This window comes from Rousettus aegyptiacus, unplaced genomic scaffold (assembly GCF_014176215.1).
Source record: "Rousettus aegyptiacus isolate mRouAeg1 unplaced genomic scaffold, mRouAeg1.p scaffold_m13_p_8, whole genome shotgun sequence".
Taxonomy (NCBI): Eukaryota; Metazoa; Chordata; class Mammalia; order Chiroptera; family Pteropodidae; genus Rousettus; species Rousettus aegyptiacus.
The window spans coordinates 5,830,747-5,854,748 of NW_023416311.1; the positions used below are offsets into that span (position 1 = coordinate 5,830,747).

The window sequence follows — 24,002 nt, forward strand, 5'->3', positions numbered from 1 at the left end:
TCAGGCAGGTCAGGGTCACGCTTCTTCTGGTTGTCCAGCCAGTGAGTAGGAGCAGAACACTGGGGTGCCTGACATGCCACATTTGCTTGCAGAAGCCAGAAACTAGAAAGGCTCATCTGCTCCCCCTGATGAATCACAGCATCTTAGAGGTGGAAGGATTCTAGGGGACCAGCTTGTCTAACCTCCTGTTTTGTAGACGGAGCATCTGAGGCCCAAAGTGGGTGTGAAACACCTAAAGCACCTTGCCAGTGGTGGCTGAGCCAGCCGTGGACCCAGAGTCCTTATCCGTTACTCGTCCTCACCTCGCACGTCGTAGCTTATAATGTCATTTTCTCATCCTGTGTCTGTCCTGCCTGGCTGGTCACGTTGGCTCCAGTGCCAGCTCCATGTAGATTCCAAGTCGCAGCATGTGAGATGTGACCCATTTGGTTGCAGGTGACAGGAGCCCGCTTCAGTAAAACGAGGGGATGTTAGTGCTCGCAGGTGCTGGCGCGTTTAGCGGCACTGGAGACCCAGGCGCGGTGGGCTCTGTTAGTAGAGGTGCCGTGAGGAGAAGCTGACCTGTGGCCAAGCAGACTCTGCCTGGGACCTGCTGGGGCTCTGTCTGTTCAGTGAAAACCTTGAGCACAGTGATTTTGGGGGTAAAATACAGAGCCGGCATGGAGCTCTGGCCACCTCTTCCTGAGACCTTGCTATGGGGTTGGGAAGACGGGATCACAGGGTAACTGGTTGTGGTAACTGGTTCTGACCTTTGTGTCTCAGTCTCCTTGTCTGTCAAATGGGTTTGAGTCTAGCGCTGCTTCATGGGTGGCTTGGAGGGCTTGGTGAGACGGGTTATGCACAGTTTCGCCCGGTGTCTGGCACAGGGCATGTACCCTGCTAGTAGCTGGTCTTAGGTGATCTATTTAACTTCTGTTCTTCCACTTGTGAAATGGGGGGGGGTGGCACCTGGTTCCATGAAATAAGGAACACATTGGTTCCTTTCATACAGCCAGCCCAGATGATCCTTCAGGGCTGGCAGTGGGTGAAGAATTGTCACGTGTAGAGAAGCCGCTAGAACCCTGTTTCTTCTCTCTCCATTCGCTTTTCCCTTTTGGTGTGCTCCCTAGTCACTCTGAAAACCCCATGCCTCCCATGGGGGCGCTGTGGTCCCTTTATTGCTCTAGCCCTGACGTGGACCCCTGCTCCTCACGAACACATCTGTGACCAGGCTGGGACAGTTATAAGGCTTGTCTGCGTGTTGGGTACAGGTATCGGTCACCTTTCCCCCAAGAGGGAAAACAACCGCGAACCCTTGCCCAGAGAAACCAGTGTCGTTGTTCAGGACCAAGGACAGAGGCCTCCCCGTGAGGCTGTGCAGTCTGCTGTTGAACACGGGTGTCCTTGCTTCTGAGCTGTGCGACCCCTCCAAGCCTCAGCTTGCTAATCAGCGCCAGCCCGGACCTTGGGCGGTGTCATGCGGAGCTGATTCAGTAATGTCTGTGAAGCTCCTCGGGCAGGGCCTGGCCCACGGAAAGAGCTTCTGTGTGCTGGCTGTCGCCACCGCTGCTGTGCCGAGCCGGCTCTGGCCCAGGGTCTCCAGCAGCCGTGCCGCGCTGCCTTGGCTGCGTCTTGAGTCAGCTGAGGCGCTTTACCCAGAAGTGCCGGTGCCTGGGGCTCACCTGGCCATTCTGAGTTAGCTGGTCTGTGGTGCAGTCTGAGCATTAAAAAAAACACAAAACTTTTGAGGTGGCGCGAACATACAGCCCAGCCCGGCTGGAGGACCGTTGCCCTCCTGGTGTCTGCTGCCATCTCTCTGTCCCCACGAGGTCATGGCCACCTTCCCTCACCACCCGGGTACTCCTTGACTCTGTCTAGGCCCTGCCAGGTCCGGACCTGGGAGAGTGAGATCTGGGCAGAGGGGCTTTTTTCTCCCAGGGGCCGAAGCCAAGAAAGCTGCCTCCTTCAGAGACTTCGCTCCACGCATGTCTGTGATCCAGCACCCGTGAAGGAGATGAGCGGGCAGAATGGGGTGGGGGTGTCTCCTTGTCTATTGGTTTATGGATGTCTGGGATGCTGAGAGATCATTTTCTATGAAGCGTCTACTTTCAGTTCATGTCTGCAGATCTGTGACATCGCGGGGCCGGAGAATTCTTGGAGCCAGAGGGGAGAGAGGGGTGCTGCCAGTGTTTTTTGTTTGTTTTTCTTATCAGATGAGAGTCCCATCCTGTGACAGGAATTGGATTCTCATCCACAGCCCCAAAGCAACAGAATGGGTCCTCAGTTTACCCAAGGGTTATAGATTCATGTGACTTCAGGAGCCAGGCCAGTGAAGCCTCAGGCAGGGGTGCGGTCCCATGGAGTAGGACGTGCTGGTTTGCTGGCCCCGCCTGCACAACACGGACTGCGTGTGCGTGTGTGTGTGTGTGCGTCGGGGGTGGTTGCGGAGCGGAGTCCCACCGCAATGCCAGCAGGACGGCTGAAGGGCCTCAGCAGGGCCGCGTGGACACCTCTGCAGCGTGCGCCGTCTCCATGGGCGCCCACAACTCGGCCGGTTTGCAGGGATTATCCAGCAGCATCTGACCCCACTCGCCACCGTAACCCAGACACTCCGCCGGTTTCCCTTGCATGCTTCTCGCTGGGCCTTTCTGTACGAAACACTCCTGCCCGCCGCCGGCATTTCCCGCCAGGGAGAGCGGGAGTGGGGGGTGGGGTGCGATGCCAAACCGCTGTGCTGCACCCTGCAGTCGCCTCCCGCGTAGGCGGGCAGCCGGCTTCCACCCCTTTCCCCTCACCGCCCCCCCCATCCCATTCTCCAGAATTTATTTTCAACTCTATCTGTGATGATTCGTTGTTAAAAGATGTTTGAAGCGAATGTGGTAAAATAGTAATCGACCATGCTGGGTGGTGAGGACACGGAGATCTGTCTACTGTACAAATTTCCGAACTTCTCTGAGACGTAGTGACTTTAAACAACTCCACCTCCTCACTGTGGGAAATAGTTTGACAGTTCTTCAAAAGGTGAATCGAATTACCACGTGACCCCACAATTCCACTCCTAGATGTATACCCCCAAAAATTAAAAATAAAGACTCAACTAGTATGCATACACACACATTCATGACAGCACGAGTCGCAAAAGCCAAAAGATAGAAACAACCCAGATGTCCGTCAGAGGGTGAATGGATGAGCAGCCTGAGGTCTGCCCGTACAACGGAATATTATTCAGCCGTAGTAAGAAATGAAGTGTTGATACGCCGGTGTGGATTAACCTTGCAATCATCACGCTAAGGGAAAGAAGCCGGCCAGACGCAAAAGGGGGCATATCGTAGGACCCGTTCGTGTGGACCAGCTGGACTAGGAAGTTGCCTAGATTAATGTTTGCCAGGGGGAGGGGCGATGTGGGAGGGACTGCGCCGTGGGTAAGGGGGTCGTGCCGTGCAGTGACGTGGACCTTTTGTGGCACTAGATGGAGGTGGTGGCGGCACAACATTGTGAATGTACGAAATGGCACTGAATTCTTCACCCTAAAGTGGTTAATTTTATGTTTCGTAAACTTTACCTCAATATATTATTTTTAAAAACCACAATTATACCCCTCCCCCACCCTTCTCTCCTCTCGTTGGCCAAATAAGTCACTTAGTTCTATTCTCCTTGAAGTGACCTTCGAAACTTTGTTTTTAGTTCTTTTGGCGGATACCTCTTTAAAGCTAAATGATGTGTTGATGCCTTTTTTCTTTTTAATTTTAGACTCCTAGATATGAAATATGTGAAAATGTCTGTAATTAAGAAACCTCTTCCCACCATGAGTTAACTAACTCCCGCTAACCTAATGACGGTGTCACGTGTACCCAGGTGCTGGCTTTTCTAGGCCTTTCTGAGTGGGGAAGGGTGCTTGGGCCCTTTCCAGTCCCTGAGTTAATCACTTTGGGGTTTCCAGGGAGCCGCCCTGGGGTGTCCAGCCACTGCCATTCTCTCTGTCTCGTGGAGGTCTCTGCTTCCATTAGTGATCTCCTCGGGCCCCTTCTGGCTCTGTACTGTCTACATTCTCTGACGTGGGACAGAAAGCCGATTAAAAAAAAAACTGCTGTGCGTGTGTGTGCCACTTATCTTGACATTTCCAAGCTGATTGGTGGTCAGGAACTCCAGCTTTAGGGCAGGGCTTGGGCCTGCCTGGTAAAAACCTTAGTTAATAGCTTTTAAAATTGGTTTGTATAAAAACGTGGATTCTGGCTTCTCTTGACAAATGAGATTTGAGGGCAGCCCAGGCTGCCCCCAAGTGGGACAGTGGACAGAGGCGGGGGCTGCTGCCCTAGCAGGACACGTCGTCCCCCCTTCCTACCATCCCGCATCCCTCTGAAGACTTTATCGTGTTCACTGTCACTACCTGTGGGGCCCTGTCTGCATTCGCCTTTGGGACACTTGACTTAAGTTTTGTACTACAAGTCACTATAAACACTGTGTGTGAGTGTGTGTGTGTGTGTGTGTGTGTGAGAGAGAGAGAGAGAGAGAGAGAGAGAGAGCGTGTGCGCGCGCATGAATAAGCAAGAGAACCCAAATCACACACATGGAAACATTAATAAAGATCTAGAACTTTATCAAGGTATTACAAGGTATTTTTTTCCTGTCCCTTGTGATTTTCTTGTATTTCTCAGTCTGTGCCCATGCGTTTCTCAAGCTTTTTCTTTCCCTTTCCAGATTATGTAGAAATAATAGTTTTAAAGCCCAGGGTGGGGACCTGGGGTGGCAGATTTAACCAGAGTGCTGATTTTCCAAGAGGACAGAGAAAGGTTGGCCGAGTTGCTGGAGGCCTTGCACCGGGAGCTGGCGTGTGCTTCGGGAGAGGGTGGCTAGGCCTGGTGCTGCCAGTGCGGTCGGGGCCAGGCTTCCAAGGAGCCTGGTGGGTGTGGGTCCCTGCCCGCCTTCTCCTGGCTGTGTGGCCTGGGGCAGGCACTTCCCTCCCCTGGGCCTGTTGCCCCGTTCACGTTATGGGTGTAGTGATCCTTGCTTCTCGGCGATGTTATCCTTGGTGAGTTTTAAATGAGGTTGTGTGTTGAAGGTGCCTTCCACCTTCCTGGGTGTACCGAAAACAGCCGCTGGCCACTGGAGCACTGGGAACGGGTCTCGTAGTGCCCCCCCCGCGCCCCCCATCATAACAAATTGCAAAGTCAAAACTCTGGGCGGGCAGGAGAGAGAAACAGAACAAACAGCTAGAATGGCCCGAGATTGATTTTAAAAGTTACGTTTGGAGCTCAATATAGTTTATCCTTTCTCTGGGAGATGAAAGGGATTGGGTAGGTAGGAAAGATTAAAAAAAATAAAAGCAGTATGTTAAGTTTGAAAAATGATGGTCTAGGTTAAGTATATATCGAGAAACATTTTTTTTTCTGTGCACGTGCCCTCATGAGCTCTCTTTAAATATAACAGTATGGGCCCAGGGGAGTGTCTGTAAAGACTCTTTTGAGGTCTTTGGAAAAAGATGTATAAAGCCAAAGCATTATTACACAGATCTACGTATGTGACAGAGTGTGTGCACACACGCACAAGTCCAGATGTATCGAGTCGCCTCCCTCTTTAATTCGGAAAGGGAGTTGAAGGTCAGTTTATCTTAAGATAATTTCCCCCACCGGAAGGCCTTTAGTGGCTGAAGGTGGGAAGGCTCTAACCTTTCCCTCACCATCACTTTATACAGCACCCTCTGACGCCCATAATCATTGCGAGGTGGGTGAGGGTTACCTGCACTGCATGCCTGTGTTTATGTTTGGGTCCCTGCGCTGCTGACCTGCTTGAGATCGGGGGTTCAGGTGGTCAGTGCCGAGGAGGCAGGGGAATGGTTCTGTGGGCTTGTCCAGTTTTAAGTTATGGTAGTGACGGGTAAGAATTTGTCTCCTTCCTTCCATGTGTAGCTATCTGAGCCACATGTTGGGAAAAGCTCAGTGTGAGTCCGCATCTCTGTCACTGAGGCAGGAAGCTGCAGCTGTGAACCCGATGGTTAGCACTCTCTGCTGGGGCCATGAACTTAGCATTAAATGCAGTTGACATTTCTGCCCGGCCCATCTGTGCTCAGTTCCCAGAGATGAGGGCCACATTTTCCCAGTGGGCGTTAGTCATTCTGTTGTTCATGAATTCACTTGTTCATCTGGCCCTTGACTCATTTTAGTCCCATGTACTGTGGTTGGGGCTGTGGCGGGCCCTGGGGCCCTTGTTCTCTGGGACTCGCAGGCTTGGGGGGCGGGGGGCTTTGGGAGCCAGAGCCGCAGATGAACAGCTTCAGCCTGGGGACTGAACGCTGTCATGGAGGTTTGCACACGCTGGGCAGGGAAAGACGGGTCCAGTGACCTCTCCTTGGCTTGTTCGGCTTGAGGACATGGCACCTGCTCAGGTTAGGAGCACAAGGGCAGAGTGTCGTAGGGCTCCCAGGGGCCTGGGTGCCGGCTGGGGGTACTGCGGGACCTGGGTGGCCACGCCTCTGTCCTGCCTGCTTATTCCCCCGGCCGCACAGTCTCTGCATGCTGCCCTTGGAGAGCTGTCTTGGCTACATCTCACAGCAAGGGACCAAGTCAGTCGATGGCGAGCTTCCCGAGGCTCTCTTCGGAGGCCGGGCTCCTCTGTGGCACCGCCACAGCGTCAGGCCACAGGGCCCTAGGGCACACGTTTGGCATGTCACATGTCAGCCACGTTGCTGAGCTCAGCGTTTTCTCCGTACTGGGTGGGCTTGCCCTGAGGGGTTTACTGGCTTTTCTCTTTGGTGGGCTCCTTCCCTGTGCCTGCATCTCATTCGTCCCTGGCCAGGACACTGCATCTGGTGACAAAAGAGCCCCGGTAAACTGTCCCTGGCTCAGCTCTCAGCAGGGGGATTTCGTTAGAGCAGCTTGAACTGTTTACCCTTGGATGAGCTGCATCGTCCCATCCCCCGTCATCTCTAGGCAGAGGCTTGGCCCATGCCAAACTTCTGGAAGATTCGGTGTGATCGGCTCAGCCTCCCTAGGTCCCACCAGCGGCAGCTTCGGATGGGTGGGAACTGGAGGCCTCTGGGGGCAGAGAAGGGACGTGAATGAGACAGGACAGGCCTGCTGCCTCGTGCACCTGCCACAGCCAGCAGGCGCAGGCGTCACAGGAGAGGCGATTCTGAGCTGAAACTTAAGGGAGGCTACAAGCTGGGGAGGCAGCCAGGCCTTCCGGGTCCTGGGAACAGAGAGAAGGGGAGCGGGTTCGATGCCGTAGGAGGCGAAGCAGGGGGGAGCTGAGGAGACAGGCCGAGGCCCGAGCCGCGGCTGTGGTGCGTGTGGGCTGCGGGCGGGTGGAGGCGGTGGTTGAGCCCCGGGTGTAGCTTCAGCCACCTCGGGGGACCAGAGAGGCTGGAAGAAGATGATCTAGGGCAGAAGGCTGAGCAGGGACAGCCAGAGGGACAAGAGGCAGGGCTGAGGGCATCTTTGAAGACGTGGTAAGGGATATGGTTTCTGCGGCAGCAGCTGCTCAGCGGCTGTTTTGCATCTGTGAATGGCTGGTCCGTAGGCTCTTGCTGGTGTCTCGCCTGTGGCCCTGCCGATTGGCACCAGTGTCTGGCAGGCCACATGCCTCCCCACAGAGAGCCACCTTCAGCCCTGAACCCAAGAGGGCTGGTGGTGGGGGAGTGGAGGGGAGCTTCTGGATGTTCCGAGATGGGTTGGCAAACTTTTGGACAGGGGTCAGTAACCCCTTTCTGGGAAGGGCCATATGGCAAATATTTTAGGCAGTGCAGGCCCCTTGGTCTCTGTCACAACTCAGTTCTGCCATTGTAGCATGGGAGTAGCCGTAGACAGTGCAAAAACGGATGAATGTGGCCGTAATACTGTCACCAATCGCTGCCCTGTCCTATGAAGTCAGCAATATTAGCATCGTTTTTCTAGCCGAGGGTACTGAGAGGTAAAGAGGTGGTCGTTTGCCCAGGGTCGCAGAGGTGAGAGGGAGGATCTGGGATTTGATTTAAAACCTGCGTTCTTGCTGCGCTGCCCGTCTGCTGCCTTGATGTTGGATTGGACCTTCATGTGCAGAAGCTAAAAAAAAAAAAAAATCAAAACTCATCTCCTTAATGGAGTTGTTCTTTGCTTTCACGTTAAGAAAGACTCCTGATGCTGCAAGATGTTTGTTTACATATTTATAGAGCTTTTATTGCTGCATTTCACATATTTAAATGGTCTGAAATTTATTTTGATATATAGCAGAAGCAGAGATTTGTCTTGTTTCTCATTCCCAAAATGATCCTTTGCCCTGGCAACATTTGTGGACAAATCCATCTTTTCCACGGTGATTCGGAATGCTGCCCTTTATCCCAGATCGACTGCTTGCAGTTAAAGGTAACATCCTCCTGTGGACTTGACTGGCTGTTTGGTTCTCTGAAGCCAAGCCAACAACCGGTTTTGAGATGGGTGGTCCTTTGCCTTTCAGTCTGAGGAGGGGGCGACCCAGCTCAGCCAGGCTCTGCAGAGCTGCAGTGCAGAAGCCCTGCTCTGCTGTCACTTGTAACGTGTGCTGTGGCAGGTAATAAAGAGGAAGGAAATCACAATGATAGACCAAACAAATAATGGGACGCGCAGCGCTGGGGAGAGGAGAGAAAATTACAAGTTCGGCAGCGCCTCTGCCAGTGTGTGTCACTGGTGCTTGGAAAAATATAATATTTATGTGATCTATGGAAATCAGCCCAAATGTTGCACACGTACTGGATTTACTGCCCAAGAAAAGTCTGCGAAGTGAATGCATTTAAAGTGAAAGAGCGTTTGGGGGGCGGGCGGAGATACTAGCTCTAGGGCCATTTCCATGAACGTCTGTGATGGCAGCATAGGGAATGCCGAAGGGACAGTCCGGCGGCCTTCTCTCCTGATGGCTTTTCTCCCCGGGTTCCCAGTAGGGGAATACGGCTTTACTTGTGTCCTTGTCCTCAGGCATTTTGATGTTGATGCCAGTACAGGGGCGTGGTCCATGAAGCTGGATGTGCCCCGCGTGGAAGGGAGGGGCTCTGCCAGCACGACGGCGTGGGTTGGGTCAGCGCTGGTCATCCACTGTTCCTGCGGCTTCTGCGCAGTGTGGCTCAGGTCCCCTTCAAGGAGAGCTGGTGGCCAGGAGCTCTCATCACAGTGACTGTGGCTGTTTTTTTGCCAGAAGAGCATTCTTATGTTTTCTGGGACTATCTGGGAAGCAATTCTTCCTCCAAATTTTCTTTCCCCCATGGAATATATAATTTTCAGTTGCAAGGTCTGAGTGGCAGTATTCGGGGTCCCCTCATGCTATGCCGAAAAGCCTGGAACCCAGACCCTTGCTCAGTCTCCTCCAGGTGATCTCACTCCCTGGTCTGCTTTCCCACGTCGCCAATGATGATAAAGGCTGTTCGACTCTTCCGAACATGCCATTATCCAGTCTGCTGATTTAGGGTATAGACCACTTTAAAGAATTCTTTTTATTTCCCAAGGTCAAGGTGCACAGGAGCTCAGTAACTCTCCTAACTCCTGAGAAGGGCTCAACTGAAACAGTCTGTACTTGGGCGGTCATTACTACCTTTCCCCTGTCTTTCCATCCCCGCCACGTGGAGAAAGGCACCGATTCCAGGGATCGGTAACATTCGCTGAATGCTTTCTGTGTGCTGGGCATTGTTCTAAGCACCTCACTGACATGGACCTTACTGAGTCCTTGCAACGCTTGTATGAGATACTGACTCTTAAGATCCCATTGTATAGATATGGGCCTTGGTGCTGCTCACAGAGGGTGGGTAACTTGCCCAGAGTGACCCAGGTGCAGAGTCAGGATTTGGACCTGGGTCCTGACAGTTTGCTGTCTCTACCTCTGAGGCCAGGTAAAGGGTCGGTGGTGCCCCAGTGTCTCTAGGAGGTGGCATGGAGCAAACATCTCAGCATAAGGATCGCGTTTGCAGAGGCAGGCTGCTCCCCCCGGGAGAGGCTCGGCAGAGCGGAGGGACCGCTCCTGTCCTGCGCAGTCCGGGGTGCCCCGTGCTGAACGCACGGGTTGTGGGGGTGCCCGTGCCGTGTGCCCTGCCGAGCTCTCGTCCTGCTTGGACCTAGTGTGAGCGGTTCACTGGCGTAAGTCAGACGTGCGTGTGATGTGCCACCACCGAACAGAAGCGTGGTGAGTGGAGTGTGGTCTCTGACTAAGAGATTCCCCCGGGGGTTGGCGGGAGGAGAGGATGACTTGGCAGAGCACGGGATTTTTATGGCTGTGAAGCTGTTCCGTGTGACGCTCTCATGGCGGGTACATGTCCACGTCCACTTGGCCAGACTCACAGAATGCCCAGCCCAAGAGCGGATGCCGATGGAGCCGTTGGGAGACCACGATGAGACCGCGGTGCGCCCCCCGCGTGGGCTCGTTTGTAACAGGGTGCCGCTCCGCTGCGGGGTGTTGGTGATGGGGGGGGCTGCGCATGCGGCGGGGAGCAGCGGGTGGGCGGGAGATCTCTGTACTTTCCTTGCAGTTGTGCTGTGAACCTAAAACTGCTCCAAAAAATATCTTAAAAAAAAAAAAAAAGGTTTCACCTCTTCCAGCCTCGGATCTCAATTATGAATATCCTATTCCTTTGCTCCCCTGTGGAGTTTGGGCCAGTTGAGAACCCCAGTGGGAGAGGAGGCCACGGCAGGAAATCCAGAATTCACGCAGGCCTCAGGGTACAGAGGCAGCTCCCCAAGTGTGTGCGTGCCACAGCGCGCGCTGGCAGCCGCCCGCTCGGGGTTCTGGAGACGAAGCCGGCGAGATAGCGCCCTGCCGTCTTCCCGTCTTCAGGGGTATATTATGCTGCGCCTGATCTCCCCCCGCCCCCGCCCCCCATGGCTATGGTGTCATAGGAATAAGTTACTGTCGTTTTTTTTATTTTTGTTTTTTATGGATTAATCAGCATTTTCAGTTAAAATTTTTTTTTTAAACTTTAGCATTAGCATGAGTTCTAAATGATGAATGCTGCCTGCTGCAGTCCAGGAGAGGCAGTGCCTGAGCATAGCACTGTCTCGTCTCATCTGTCCTCTGAGCCTCACAGCGCCCCCGGGGGGCGGGAAGCTGGGTCCTGTTCGCTCCTTGTGCTGGAAAGAAAGGCTCGGAGAGGCCGAGGCAGTGGTCTGAGGCCTTGAGCCAGAGCCTCAGTTACCTGGTCAAATTCAGAATGCAGAGTCACATAGACTCTGTTTCATCGTAGACGTGTGTGAACGTGTATTACTTATTGTTGTCCATCAAGAAATCCTTCTTCAAGGACATTCCTTCCTTAGGTAAGTTGGGGGCCCGGCTCTCTCCTTGGGAAGGTATCTTGTACCCAGTAGGTGCTCAATAGATGTTTACTGATGAATGAACAAATGTGTGAGCTCGGGGCCATCGTAACCCCAGGCAGAGCGTGGTCCGGGCCGGCCGCCCACTCTCTGTGGCTCTCTGCGTCACATGCCAGCTCGCTTTTCCCTGGGGCTTCGGGGCAGCAGCTGGGCCCCTTTCTGTATCTCTAGGCCGGTTAACTCTGCCATGGCCTAACCCGCCTTCCTTCTCAGTCCCGCCCTCTCCCCCACCTTCCTAATCTTATGATCTTTTCTGGAAATGCTTTTTCTACCTATGTTTTCTGATGAAAAATTTCAAACGTCGAGAAACGTCGAAAGGGTCACGTATAGCACGTGGCAGGACCTGGGCCTCCCAGTGTGCTGATGTGGCTCCGTTACCTGGGCCCGTGCTGTCCAGCGGCCGTAGTTGTGGACAGAGCACACACACGACATCGGCCTCCCCAGCCCTCCCACCTCAGTCACCGCTGTGCGTCTTTACAGCAGCGTCAGCTTGGAGCCACGGGTCTCGGTTTCGATCCTGGCGCTGGCATGTAAAGGTGTGTGTTGTGCGACTGACTTAATGACCTCCCCAGGTCTGTTCTTCATCCACACACAGGGGATCGATGTCACTGCGAGGGGCCGGCCAAACAGTAGCTCCGCGTCCCCGCGTGTGAGCGGTGGCAGTTACCGTGTTGCCTGGGCTTGGGCGCAGGGTTCGCAGTTGGACAGGTTGCTATTCAAATTCCAGCTCTGTCTTTGCATTTAGTTTCTTTGAGTCTGTAAAACGGATTTGAAGATGGCTTCCGGCAGAGCCGATCCGCAGTGCCAACGAGACGATGCGTGCCACATTTACGCGGTGGCCGCTGGCGCTGTGGTCAAGGCCTTGAGATCGGCAGCTTCCCGGCCGCAGCCTCCCTGCCGCAGGCCTTTCCCCAGCGAGGTCTGAGGCTGCCGGGTTCCGCCCGCGTGGCGTGCCACCCTCGCCTTTTCCTGTCACCCTGCCTTCCTCACCCCCGTGCAGGGCCTTCGCGTGTGCCGCTTGCCGTGTCCAGTGTGCCCTCCACAGGGCAGCGGGCCGGCGGCCTCTCTCCGTCAGGCCTCGCCCGCGCGTCGCCTCCCCGGAGAGGCCTTCCCCGAGCACCCGTGGGAAACGGCCCCGCTCCCGCCGTCAGTCACGTCGCCGTCGTTTTCCCCCGGGCCCTCTCATTACCCTGCGTGCGACGTGCTCATTCGTTTGATTGTCCCCCTGCTAGGGAGAAGGCCTCTTGCAGGCAGGGACTTTGGTCTGTTTTATTCACTCTTCGCCCACAGTGCCAAGGACAGTGCCCATGCCTTTAGGTGCTCGACGAATGCGTGCTGACCCATCGATCTTGGTTCTTCTTGGTGATGCCTTGGCGACATCCTCAGGACATGCCTGAGTAACAGACCCCCTCGCAGGCACCGGAGGAGGCCCCATTTCTGCAGCGGGGAAGCCAGGGCGCAGACCTCAGTCACGTCCTCACCACACAGATGTGGCTGCTCTGGGCTAGAAAAGACAGCGGAGGGTCTGTTTTTTGTCCCACCTCGTCTGAACAGAGGGACCTCTCCTGGAGGTTGGGGAGGAGCCCCCATAATTCGTTTCCTTTCTTCCCCGTGAGACCCGGGCTGCGGGCTTTCGCTTCCTCCACTGCCATCTGAGGACCACGTTGGTCTTATGACCCCATTTCTTCCTCAGGGTCTCTGACGGGCCTTTCTCCCTGCAGCCGAGTGTAAGGGGCAGAGCCCCACCTGCTTCTCTAGTGTCTTCCTCCGCCATTTCCTCCTCTTTGCAGTAATTTATAGCCTCATAGAATGGGACGGTGGCACGTGTTTGTTAGGTGCGTATGAAGGATTAATTGAGATAGTGCCTGTGAGGGCTTTGAACAGAGCTTGACAAGTGTAAGCATTCAGATGTTCGCTGCAAGGAAGGAACCAACAGACCGTCCTTCCTTCCGAAAGAGGATCTGAAACAGCCCATTAAAACAGATACAAAAATAAATAAATAAAGCGAGACCAGTTATAGGTAAACTGGCACAGGTGGAGAGACTGGTTGGAGATCCGAGGTGAGGTTAGGGCACGTCCAGGTTGCCACATGGCCACGTACAGGCACTAGATGTGCAATTTTGGCTGTGAACTTCCTAGCAGCCAATCCCAAGAGGGAAACACAGTTCATAGGGTTCTTTGGGGGCAGGGAGAACAACCCAAAGCAAAACTGGCTCTCCGGGAGAAACTCAGAAGTTCAGGCCCTGAGATCTGAGCGATACGGTAAACAGTGTTCTTAATACATGGTGGACAGTGACGGCGGTTGTTTGGCGTAGTAGGGAACTTGTGTGCTTGTCTAATTTAAAGGCGTGGCTTCCTGTCAATGAATGCTTTCCTACACAAAGGGTATATGGAAGAGAGGCTCCTGATAGCAGCTGTGGACTGTGTCGGAGAGGGGACCCCTCCCCGCTCACAGTGTCGCCTGTATGCCGACTATGGAAGTCGGCGAAGGAAAACCAGATAGCTTCTAAACCTGAGTACGCATTTCTGTGTCAGTGGGGATGCAAATGTGACTCGATCTGCTTCTGTCTGATCTGGTGATAAACAGCTGTAACTGGGAATGTGTCATTGTTCAAAACAGATGTTGTCCAGTAGCAGAGACTTAGAAACACACTTAGAAATTGCAAGCCGTATTCCAGAGCGGCTGAGTGTGTTCACCAAGGAAACACCTCTGCATTTGTTCCCATCTGCCCCACCTTTCCATTTTGTGTGATCATGTGAGCCCAGTGGATAACGGAGACTGTGTAGGGATTATTTTTGAAAGGGAAAGGGAAGTTGTCTAGACAAGTCACCCAAAATAGTGCATAATTGAGATCGGTGAGAGCATGGGGTAACAGGCGCGACTGACCTGCTGATTAATTTTGACTTCGCTTTCTTCCCTTAGATGAACTGCGACAAGCCATCGTGGCCATGATGAATAGGAAAGAGGAGCTGGAGGAAGAGAACAGGTACCGAGATCCTCAGGCCTGAGGCAGAGGCTCTGCCTTCGTCATTCCACCTCTGAGATGGAAAAAATAACACAGATGGAGGAAATTTTGCTTTGTTGGCAAAATTGCAACCAATGGTTTCTTGCTTTTTGCCTGGAAAGTACAACTTTAGTGTCTGTGTGTTATAGCCTGAGTGCTAGCAAGGGATGAAAACCTTACAATCGTGGTACCAATTTAAAACGAACTAAAAAAGTTTAAAACAGCTTTTATTAAGATATTATTCACATGCCATACAACTCACCCATTTAAACTCTACAGTTCTGTGGCATTTTGTCTGTTCGCAGCTCTGTGCAGCCATCACCACAGTTTTAAAACGTTTCGATCACGTAGGAGGAAATCCCATCCCCTTTAGTATCACGCTCCGACCCGGTAAAGCGGGTCACTTTTGGGTAACCTTTAATTAAGGACCTGCCAGCCATGTTCCAGGCACCCGAACACTTGTCTTAGAGTCTCCTCAAATAAGGGATGCTTGGGGCAAGATTGTATTTGAATTCTTTGGACTTCCTTAACAGCTCAGTTGAGGACAAAGCGTTTTATCTTTTATTCCCCGTTGAAACCCAAGCTAGATACTAGGCAGGGGTCAGCTGTGTCGCTACCATCTGGCTGCCTGACAGGGGCTTCTCAACTGCCAGGACCTTGTCTAGTCTTGGCTACAGGGCGGTCAGCGGAGGGATTTGCCTGTAGTATCTGCTGAACTTCAGTGAACACTATTAGGCTGCTTCCCTGGGGGTTAGAGGTAGTATGTGTGTACCTGTGTGTGTGTGTGTGTGTGTGTGTGTACGTACGTGTGAGTGTGTGTTTACTTAGAGGGGGAATGAAGCATCCATGATGACATGGAATCATGATCCTTTTTAAACCTTATTTCGGGCCCTCCTTGACAAGCTTCTCCCTCATCCTTTACGGAAACATATCAAAGCAAACAAGCATGATTTCTAAAATAAGGGGATTTTTAAAAACAGAATCTTTAGACAGTACAGTTTTCCAACTAAAACTTTTAACAAGGGGCATATAGACTCTGCAGGGGTCCTTTTCCTCGCTTCGGCGGGAGCTAGTGTTTTGGAAGAACTCATGAGTTTTGTCTTACCTTGTGAGAACAGTAGTCACCGTCACTTTCTTCTTCCCAGAGGAAGAAAAAAATCACCTTGTTTGCGTGAGTGTCCTAGGCCCTAAGAGGGGAGTTTTCTCAAAACTCTCACGGGGCACAGGTCTTGGAAAAGCTTGGTGAACAGTGGGGGTGGGGAGGTCAGACATTTTTGCTTATGTTTCGATGTCACATGACAAATATCCCCTAGATTTGGGAGGTAGACACACTGAAGTCAGTAAATGTTTTCTAGAAATAGCCACTCAAGGTCCAGCAAAGTAAGTGGTCAGCAGAACCATGCTCGGCTCATTTCTACGTGGTAACTTGAGGTTATTTCTGGAAGAGCTGTCTTCTCCGCTATTAAAACCAAGGATGACAGATACGCAGGCGGACGTGTTTTAGGGGGTTAACAAACTCCATACATCACATAAAACGTGATACATGCAGCCTCAAACTATATGGCTCTATAAAACGGTATACATGCTTGTTTAACCTGGAGATGGCAGCCGAGCAGGGTTAAAGTGTGTTTTGTGGGTAGAAGTGAAAGTGGGAGTAGATAACTGTCAGAGCATCTGAGCCTATATTCTGCTTTTATGGCTCCGATTATTCTTTCGGCCTCTCCTGTCATCCTTCCTTTGTTAAATCTCTTCTCCAGTGCAGCGGTGACAAAATGGTCACAGTTTACTATGCCGCACCTTTGAGTGGGATGTCTGTAAGGGGCCTGGCCTGGGATGCACTCAACTCATCGTTTTCCCTCGATCGAAGCTGCCCGTGGGCGACAGCCCACGAGGGACACAGCCCGGGCTGCAGATGGTGCCCCTGGGGCTCATCCTAATTGTTAACTCTGAGGTCCTGAGCAGAGTTGGGTATTTCCTTAAATCACTTTCTATGAGATAGACTTGAATTATGGTTTATGCAGAGCCTTGTGGAAAACGATGACTTGGGACTTGAGTTAGGTAAATAGCCGAGTTCTGGGCTCCCTGGACACAGCACCTGAACCCACGCGGCCCCTCTTCCCAGGTCACTGCGGAACCTGCTGGATGGGGAGATGGAGCACTCGGCTGCCCTCCGGCAAGAGGTGGACGCCTTGAAAAGGAAGCTGGCTGAGCAGGAGGAGCGGCACGTCATGAAGATCCAGGCCTTGGCGAGGTAGGGGAGGGCGGAGGGGTCGAGGTGGCGTGGGGGGGCTTTAAAACTCAAGCACACCTTTCACCAGTGCTTCTTAATTAAAAAAAAAAAAAAGATAGTGACCAATGGACGTAAAACTTAGGCATTTGACATTTTAATTTATTTTGTTGGATTGATACTGAATGACTTGCGTGCACATGGTTCAGCAGGTACGACCCCCAGCCACCCAGTTTGCCTGGAGGTGGCCCTGTTACCGGTCCCAGGGGTGCTCGTGCAGACACAGCAGATCTGGGTGCCATATTTTCTTTTCATCGTCCTCCCCTTTCCTTCCTCCTTTTCTTCCTTAATGCGCAGTGCTGGCATAGCCTCTGCACCTCTGACTTTACGTTGCGGGAGGTGTTCTGGTATCCACGGGGCTGCCATCTTTAATACCACGATACCTTTTTGCCCGGCAGCACCAGAAATGGACCTGTTGACCAGAGCGCCAGCAGCCAGGTGTTGAGGTGGCTTCTAGTCTCTGATCCTTCTAACGATGCCACCGCGAATAACCTTTGCATTTTGTTCCTACATGGCTGTATTTGTTGGAAAAATTTCTGAAAGTAGAATTGCAGGGTCAAAATGCCGTGCTTTTTTTCGGCTGGCTAGAGGTCATCAGCTTACCCTCCACGGAGGCGGAGCCATCGAACGGTCCCCAACGGGGTGGAGGGATGTCCTTGACGACACGGCAGTGCCCACGGGGGTTGGCTCCGACTCCTGGGCCTTTGCTAACATCACAGGTGGAAGACGGCACTGGCCGGAGGTTTTTCACTCGCATTTTCCTTCGCAAGAGTATAGTTGAGCCTGTTTTTATTTAAGAGCCATTTTATTTCTTTTTCTGTGGCTTTGTTTGTATCTTGATAAAGAAAATTATAAAGTGAACCCCCCCCATCCCAACTCCCATAAAAAACGTGCGTTTTTACTGAATTTCTTCACATGCAAACGTATTTTTATGTACCATACTTACTCTCTGTAGCCTGTCATTTCTTAGTCTGCCCCCTCCACTGCGTAAGCTTCACGTTAACCGTTTCTCTGTGCCTGGGTGAGGCATTTCATTGAGTTAACGTACTGTATTAAAGTAACCATTTCCAGTTCCTGGCCATTTGAGTTTAGTCTCCCCCCCCCCACCCCATTTTAGGTGAGCTAGGCAGTTTATTGGTTTTTTAAAACACTTTAAAACAAGACCAGGAGATACACATGTCTCGCAGATGCGCAGGGGAGTCCGGAGTTAAAAATCTTATAGCAGCAGTGTTTGTCATCCGTGTGCTGTGAGGTGACGTGAGCGGCACTAATGTAATTGTTATGTGTATTTAATTGAAAGTTGGCACTGCGATCCATTTTAAAATGACATCTCAAGAACATCAGAGCCAGTTAAATGACTAGAAGTATGGTAATCGGGGTCCGATCTGGCATTTCATCAGCTGGACCACCGTGGTACCTGGCCGTGCTAGAGCTCTGTGTGTAACGGGGTTCGATCACACTGAAGGCTGAAGTCAGGCAGATCGCACTGCCTGTTGTTTTGGGTTGTGCTAGGAGTCAGCTTAGCCGCGAGTCCCTCCTTCATTGCTTGAAGACTGTCTTTCTGGGCGAATTGTTTAACTTCTGCAAGTGTGCATGTCCTCGTTTCTAAAGCGGAGAGGCTAATCTTATCCATCTGAGAGGATGAATGAGGAGGAATATATGTGGAAATACATAAGGCACTGGATATGAGCGAGCTCTTGGCAGTATATTTTACAGTAAGTGTAGTTTAGTATGTGATAATTCTTGGGAGAGTGGGATAGAAAACCAATTTAGCCAAGCAGTTTTTTACTCGGAAGCCTCCCTGTTTAAACAGCGGGTAGCTAAGAGTTTAAGGTGCCTGAGTTTGCAGTTTGCAGGTAGAAGGAACATCTGTGAAACAGATAAATACTTCAGGAAAAAACAAGAGGCCAAATGGAGAGGTAGGGCATGTCAACTTTGAAAAACTCAACTGCCGACATGTTCCACACAGAGTCGCCCCTGCCGCTGTCAGAACTCTCTTCTTGCTGCAGAAGGAGCCGCCGTCAATGTCATCAGGTGGTGGACCTTCGTGGTCAGCTGGTGCTTGTGAGCTGTGGGGCAGGGGCAGGATAGCGGGGCCGGAGGCCAGGCCAGTGTGTGTGCATTGGAGCCACCCTGTTCTCAGGTCCATGTGCGTGCAGGTGGCAGGTATCATAATGCAGGTGGTTTAGCCTGGTGGTCGGTGGCACGAATCCTGGCATCGGGCTGTGCGGGTCTGACGATGGCTCTACTGCTTATTAGTTGTATGATCTTGAGCAAGTTAATCTCTCTGTTTCCTTAGTTATAAAATGAGGCTAGGAAAGCTCTACTTCATAGGGTTTCGTGATAAAACGAGAGACCATATGTCGGCTCAATAAATGTGCTTCATAAATGCTCAGTAAGTGTTAACTATCATCATCATTTTTCTTTAGTATAATAATTATATTACTAAGAAACCTCATCTAATCAAAAGTTATATTTTAACTGTAATGGTGCAGAAAGAATTAAGTGCTAGGCCATTTCAGACTCAAAAAAGTGAAATTGCTTTTGCTATAAGCATTCTAAGAGTGTTCGTGTATATGAGTGTTTTGCTGGTTCTGAGTATATGAGTATATGCTCATTGTAAAATTGAGACGTCCCTGAACAAATTCAGCATTTTATTTCACATTTCTTTTCGCTCAAAATGAATGGTTTTCCTTTCGTGCTATCGTTAATTCATTTCCCAGTGAATGAAGAAAACTCAAGCTATGAAGACAGGTGCTCATAGGAAGACACACATCGACACGAGAGAAGCAAGTGACTGGTTTGCTGGGTTATTGAGACATTTTTCGTTTCTGTTCCTGGTGCTCGTTATCTCTCGCTGTGGAACAAATTACCTCCAAACTTGGCAGGTTAAAACAACAAATGTTATGATCCTCTACAATTCCTGTGAGTTAGGAATCTGGGAATGGCTCAGTTAGGAGGTTCTGTCTCTGAGTTTCTCATACGGTTGCAGACAAGCTGTTGGCCGGAGCTGGCCATCTCAAGGCCCGGCTGGGGCCGGAGGGGCCACTTTCAAGCTCATTTATGTGGCTGTCGGCAGGAGGCTTCAGTTCCTTGCCACATGGGCCTCTCCAAGGGGCTGCTCACAACATAGCCTCTGGCTTGCTAGAACAGATAACCTTAGAGCAAGAGAACACACCCAATGTGTAGGCCATTGCGCCTTTTGTCACTTAATCTTGGAAATGAGATGCTATCACTTCTGCTATATTCCGTTGGCACACAGGTCAACCCTGGTTCACTGTGGGAGGGGTGTACTCATGCGTGTGCACATCAAGGGGCAGGGATCCTTGGGGCCGTCTCAGAGACTGCCTGCCGGGCTCTCCCCGCCCCCCAGTTTCTGTTTCCCAGCTTTACTCTGTGGGCTCTGCTTCCTATACATCCTATCTACGTGGCTTGGCATGATGGCCCTTCAGCTGCCCGCCCTGCGCTCCAGAGCAGAGGCTGGACAGTCAGCTCGTTCCAGCCCCTGGGAACCGCGTCTGGGTGACCGAAGGGCATGTGGCCCAGCCGATCTGATAAGAGCCGATTCTAGCATTCTCGAGAGGATGGGATGTCAGCCAGGAGCTGCCGGCACCTGTCTTTGCTCCGGTGTGTGAAGGCCCTGCTTGGCGACAGCACAGTGGGAAGTGGAGGGGGAGAGGAGCCCGCAGTCCTGGTGCCACATCTGAGCTCCTGGATCCGGTCTTCCCTGTAGCTCATTTTCCTCAGGACTTTTCCGTTGTGTGAGCCAATGCATTTATTTTGGCGCTTGAACCAGTTTGTGGCTGATCTTCTCCCAGCTACAGTCTTGCGTCCTGACCAACCAGCTTCCTAGTCCGGGTATTAGAGGGTCAGAGCGAGTTGTCTCTGTGCTCTGTCAACAGTCAGCCCGCCACGTTCCTGAAGAGAGTTCCGGTTGGTTGTGGTTCTCCAAGGCGGTGAAGATGGTGTCTCGAGAAGCACCTGCTGGATCGTTTCACAGGGCCCCACTCAAGGCCTTTTCTCCCCGTCTCTCGTGTTGGCACGAGCCTTACTCCTTTGTCACGGCTATGCCTTCCAGTGGGGGCTCTGCTCCCTAACAGGCGTATGTTAGATGTGACTGGAGCCATGCTCTTTATCTTTCTGGGCCTCCGGTTCTTCATCTATCTAAAAATTAAAAGGAGGTGGGTGGCATGGAGCGCCCCCCTGCCCACCTCCCCTGATTTTGTAACCTAATCTTGTGATATCAGGTGAGGTGATGGTAAGCAGGATGCTGGGTGGCTGTGTCATGGTCACTGCTGGCTCAGAAGGGCTGTGGCTAGTCCTCGTCTAGGCAAGCAGCATGGTGACTCTGGTCTCGACGCTGCCACTTAGTAACTTCTCAGATCTCAGTTTCCTGGTCTGTAAAAAGGGGCATAATAATCTTAACTAATATTAATATGCTTTTGGCAGTAGAGACCCAAAGCAGATGAGCTGGGGTCAGCAGGTGAGTTTTGTTTTGCTGTAACTAACTCGTCACTTTCTTTAGGCATCGCTGGACTGGGTGCTCTGGTGAGGTCAGCACCCTTTCCCCCCTGTTGGCTCTGTGTCCTCTGTGTTAGCATCCTTCTGAGGGTGGGCCTCTGCACACAGCCTCAGGGATGGCTTTTGGTAGCACCAAGCCTTGTGCAGGAGCCAAAGAAGAGACTCTTTCTCCCGATGTCCACATGTAACATTTTAGGAAGATGCTTCGTTGGGCGTGTTGTGGCCAGGAGTGGGCAGAGGCCATGACGGATGCCGGGGCAGGCAATGGGCAGATGAATCACGTCCATGCGTTTCCTCCTAGGATGGCGGGGAGTCCATGCGTAATGCGCCTAAGGCAGTCGGCGCAGGTCCAGGCCCATCGTAACACTCGGGACGTTCCCCGCTGTCTCCTCTTAGCGGGCACTTTGTCTGTGAGTGGCTAGGGGTGCTGAGGCGAGGCCAGGTCTGGGGCTCCTCCCTTGTCCCAGCTCCCCCTGCGGCGAGCATCTTGGAGCCTTTCTCCACCGACCTCCATTTTACCTTCAGTTCCTCCTGTAGTTTTTCCAGCCCCGCCTGCCCAGCGTGTGTCCCTTTGTTTATTTGTCCCTAATGGGCTGCCGAGCAGTGACCTGCTGTCTCAGTGCCCTAGCGTGAGGCAGAACAGTGTCGCACCATCATAAGGGAAGGAGTCTCGAGAGCCCCACTCACACCAGGCCATCCAGCCCCTCGGGGGACCTTTATTGGCTTTCTATGAAGGCTTTAAATCTCAGTGTCTCCTCTAAGGCTCAGTCTCTGCCTTTTAAAAAAAATTTATTGGAGAAATATGAAGGCTATGCCTTTTGTGAAAAAGACCAGTAAATCTCTTCAGTGTCTATCTAAAGACATCGATTGTGTTTTTTATCACAAGAGGCTGATGGTCAAAGTTGAAAAAGTTGAACAAGGGAGACACTGGCTTGAAATCCGAGCCTGTCCTGGGTTAGGGACGGCCTTTGGAACCAAGAGTTTGGGCCTTTCCATGGCCAGCTTCCCGCTTATAATACCCGCTCTAGTAGGGAAGGCCACAAGGTTTCCTCCCGTGCCACCTCTGGACATGGCTGCTTGGGGTTCTGGGTTGAGAAGGATTCCGGGGTTTCCCCTGGGCTCAGCCGGAAGGAGCACTGGTGTCGATGAGCAGCATCTGCCGTGGACATGGGGCGGGCACGTGGTGGCAGGCACACCAAGACGTTACCGTCCCCAGGTCAGCGCTGGCGGAGCGGTGGAAGCTGCTGGAGAAAGGCCCAAAGCCAAGATGGCAGTGTTGCACATGAGGCTGAAAGAGGGAGCATTTGGCGTTCTTTCGTGACGTCCTCATTGTTCGGTTCTGTCTGGTAAAAGAAATGTGATCTGGAAGAATATCTCAAAGCCATTCTGTAAAACAAAAACTGCTCTCCGGTTTGGTAGAGACCAGAAATAAGACCCAGTGTTTGTCTTTGCAGCTTTCAAAAAATTAACATTTGCTGTATTGTCTAATTCCTGCAGCCCACGTTTACGGATTGAGAGCCGGGGAGAAATATTGGGGTTCCCTCACTAGAATTGCTGCCGTGGACACCGTATGGTCTCCCTGAAAGCTCCTCTCCATTTCTCCCACACTGGGGGAGCAGCCACGTCTTGATTTTGTTTTTTTCTTGGTTGGTGGTGGGGGTCGGACTCTCCCAGGCTCTGAGGTTCAGCCCTGATTTGTCTGACCTGGTCCAGATGCTTCTCTCTCCTTCCCACGGTGACTGGGTCAGGTAACCAGGTTTGACCCAGCCAGGTGTGGTGATTGGACTGGGAAGTAGGCATGGGATCTGATCTGGCCACGAGGACGTGCTTGGAGGTCTGCTGTGACTTTGCGGGGAGATGATCCCTTGGTCGGTCATGGGTGGTGGGGGTGGCTCCCTCTGGACCATGTGCATGATGGTGTGAAGGCTGGAGCTGCATTAGCCATTTTACCACCATGAGGGAGAAAGTGTTAGGATGAGGCTTACGCTGCAGCTTGCATCGGAGAGGAGAGGAGAGGAGAGGCCACTGAGTCTCATCACATCACTGGGCCGCTGATCCACCTGCCCTTGAAGCCTGCTTTTCCACTTACGTGGGTCCGTCAGTCCCCGTTGCTATTTATGCCTGTGTTTCGTTTCATCAGGAGCACTCATTGATATGGAAGGCTTTGCCACCGACCTCTCGCCTGAGCATTGCCGGGGCCAGGTTCCTCCGTGCTGCCCTCCCATGGGAACCAGGGTCCCTCCAGTAGTAGTACTGGCAGTCGTAAGTCAGTATCCTCTTTCCTTTCAGACGACGCTCCGTGAGGGCAGCGACCATGCTTTTGCACTGACCTTGTTTCCCTGGTAACTAGCACGATGCCTGACGCACAGATGTTGAGCTGTAATGTTGGTTAAATGGGGAGCAGATGGGCCACAGGACCAGTCACACTGTTGCTTGGCCTCGGCCTCATCGAGGAATGTTAGCTTTTTCAACCCCTCGATGGCTCTTCTCTTTGCACCTCCCCTTAGCACCGTGTAGTCACACCGAGCTTACCTTCGGACCTGCCGATGGTTGTCATCTGCCTGAAGGTAATGTTCTGGTCATTTTTTGGGAATCGGGGCTTTCTGGAAATCTGTCAGCCATCCATTGAAATCTTACCACTTAGTGTAGATAGGTGTCGAGAACTATTAGTAGCAAGTGACAGAAACCCACTGGAATTGGCTTATAGTAAAGCGCAGTTGATTTGGCTTGTGTAACTTAAAAGACCAGCTGGATCCAGGGCGTGGGGGAGGGTGTCAGACAGGACCCGTGTCTTTCCACGTCTCCCCTCTCTGTCCCTTGGTTGCTCTTCTCCTGTGGTGACCTTAGAGCCCCCAGCAGCACCAGGCATAAACCCCATCAGCTTGGCAAGCCCCACAGGGAGCGCCTCTTCCC

The 24,002-nt window shown here is 52.2% G+C and overlaps 1 protein-coding gene across 5 annotated transcripts in view; it reads left to right on the forward strand.

Annotated features, from left to right (window-relative positions):
• SNX29 (sorting nexin 29) overlaps positions 1-24,002 on the forward strand; it is a 441,832-nt gene that overhangs the window by 99,772 nt on the left and 318,058 nt on the right. For all 5 annotated transcript variants that reach the window (XM_036226319.1, XM_036226320.1, XM_036226321.1 and 2 more), the window contains exons 12-13: positions 14,200-14,263; positions 16,404-16,532. In XM_036226319.1, coding sequence (XP_036082212.1) covers positions 14,200-14,263; positions 16,404-16,532 — 193 coding nt within the window. The remainder of the gene's footprint in view (positions 1-14,199; positions 14,264-16,403; positions 16,533-24,002) is intronic.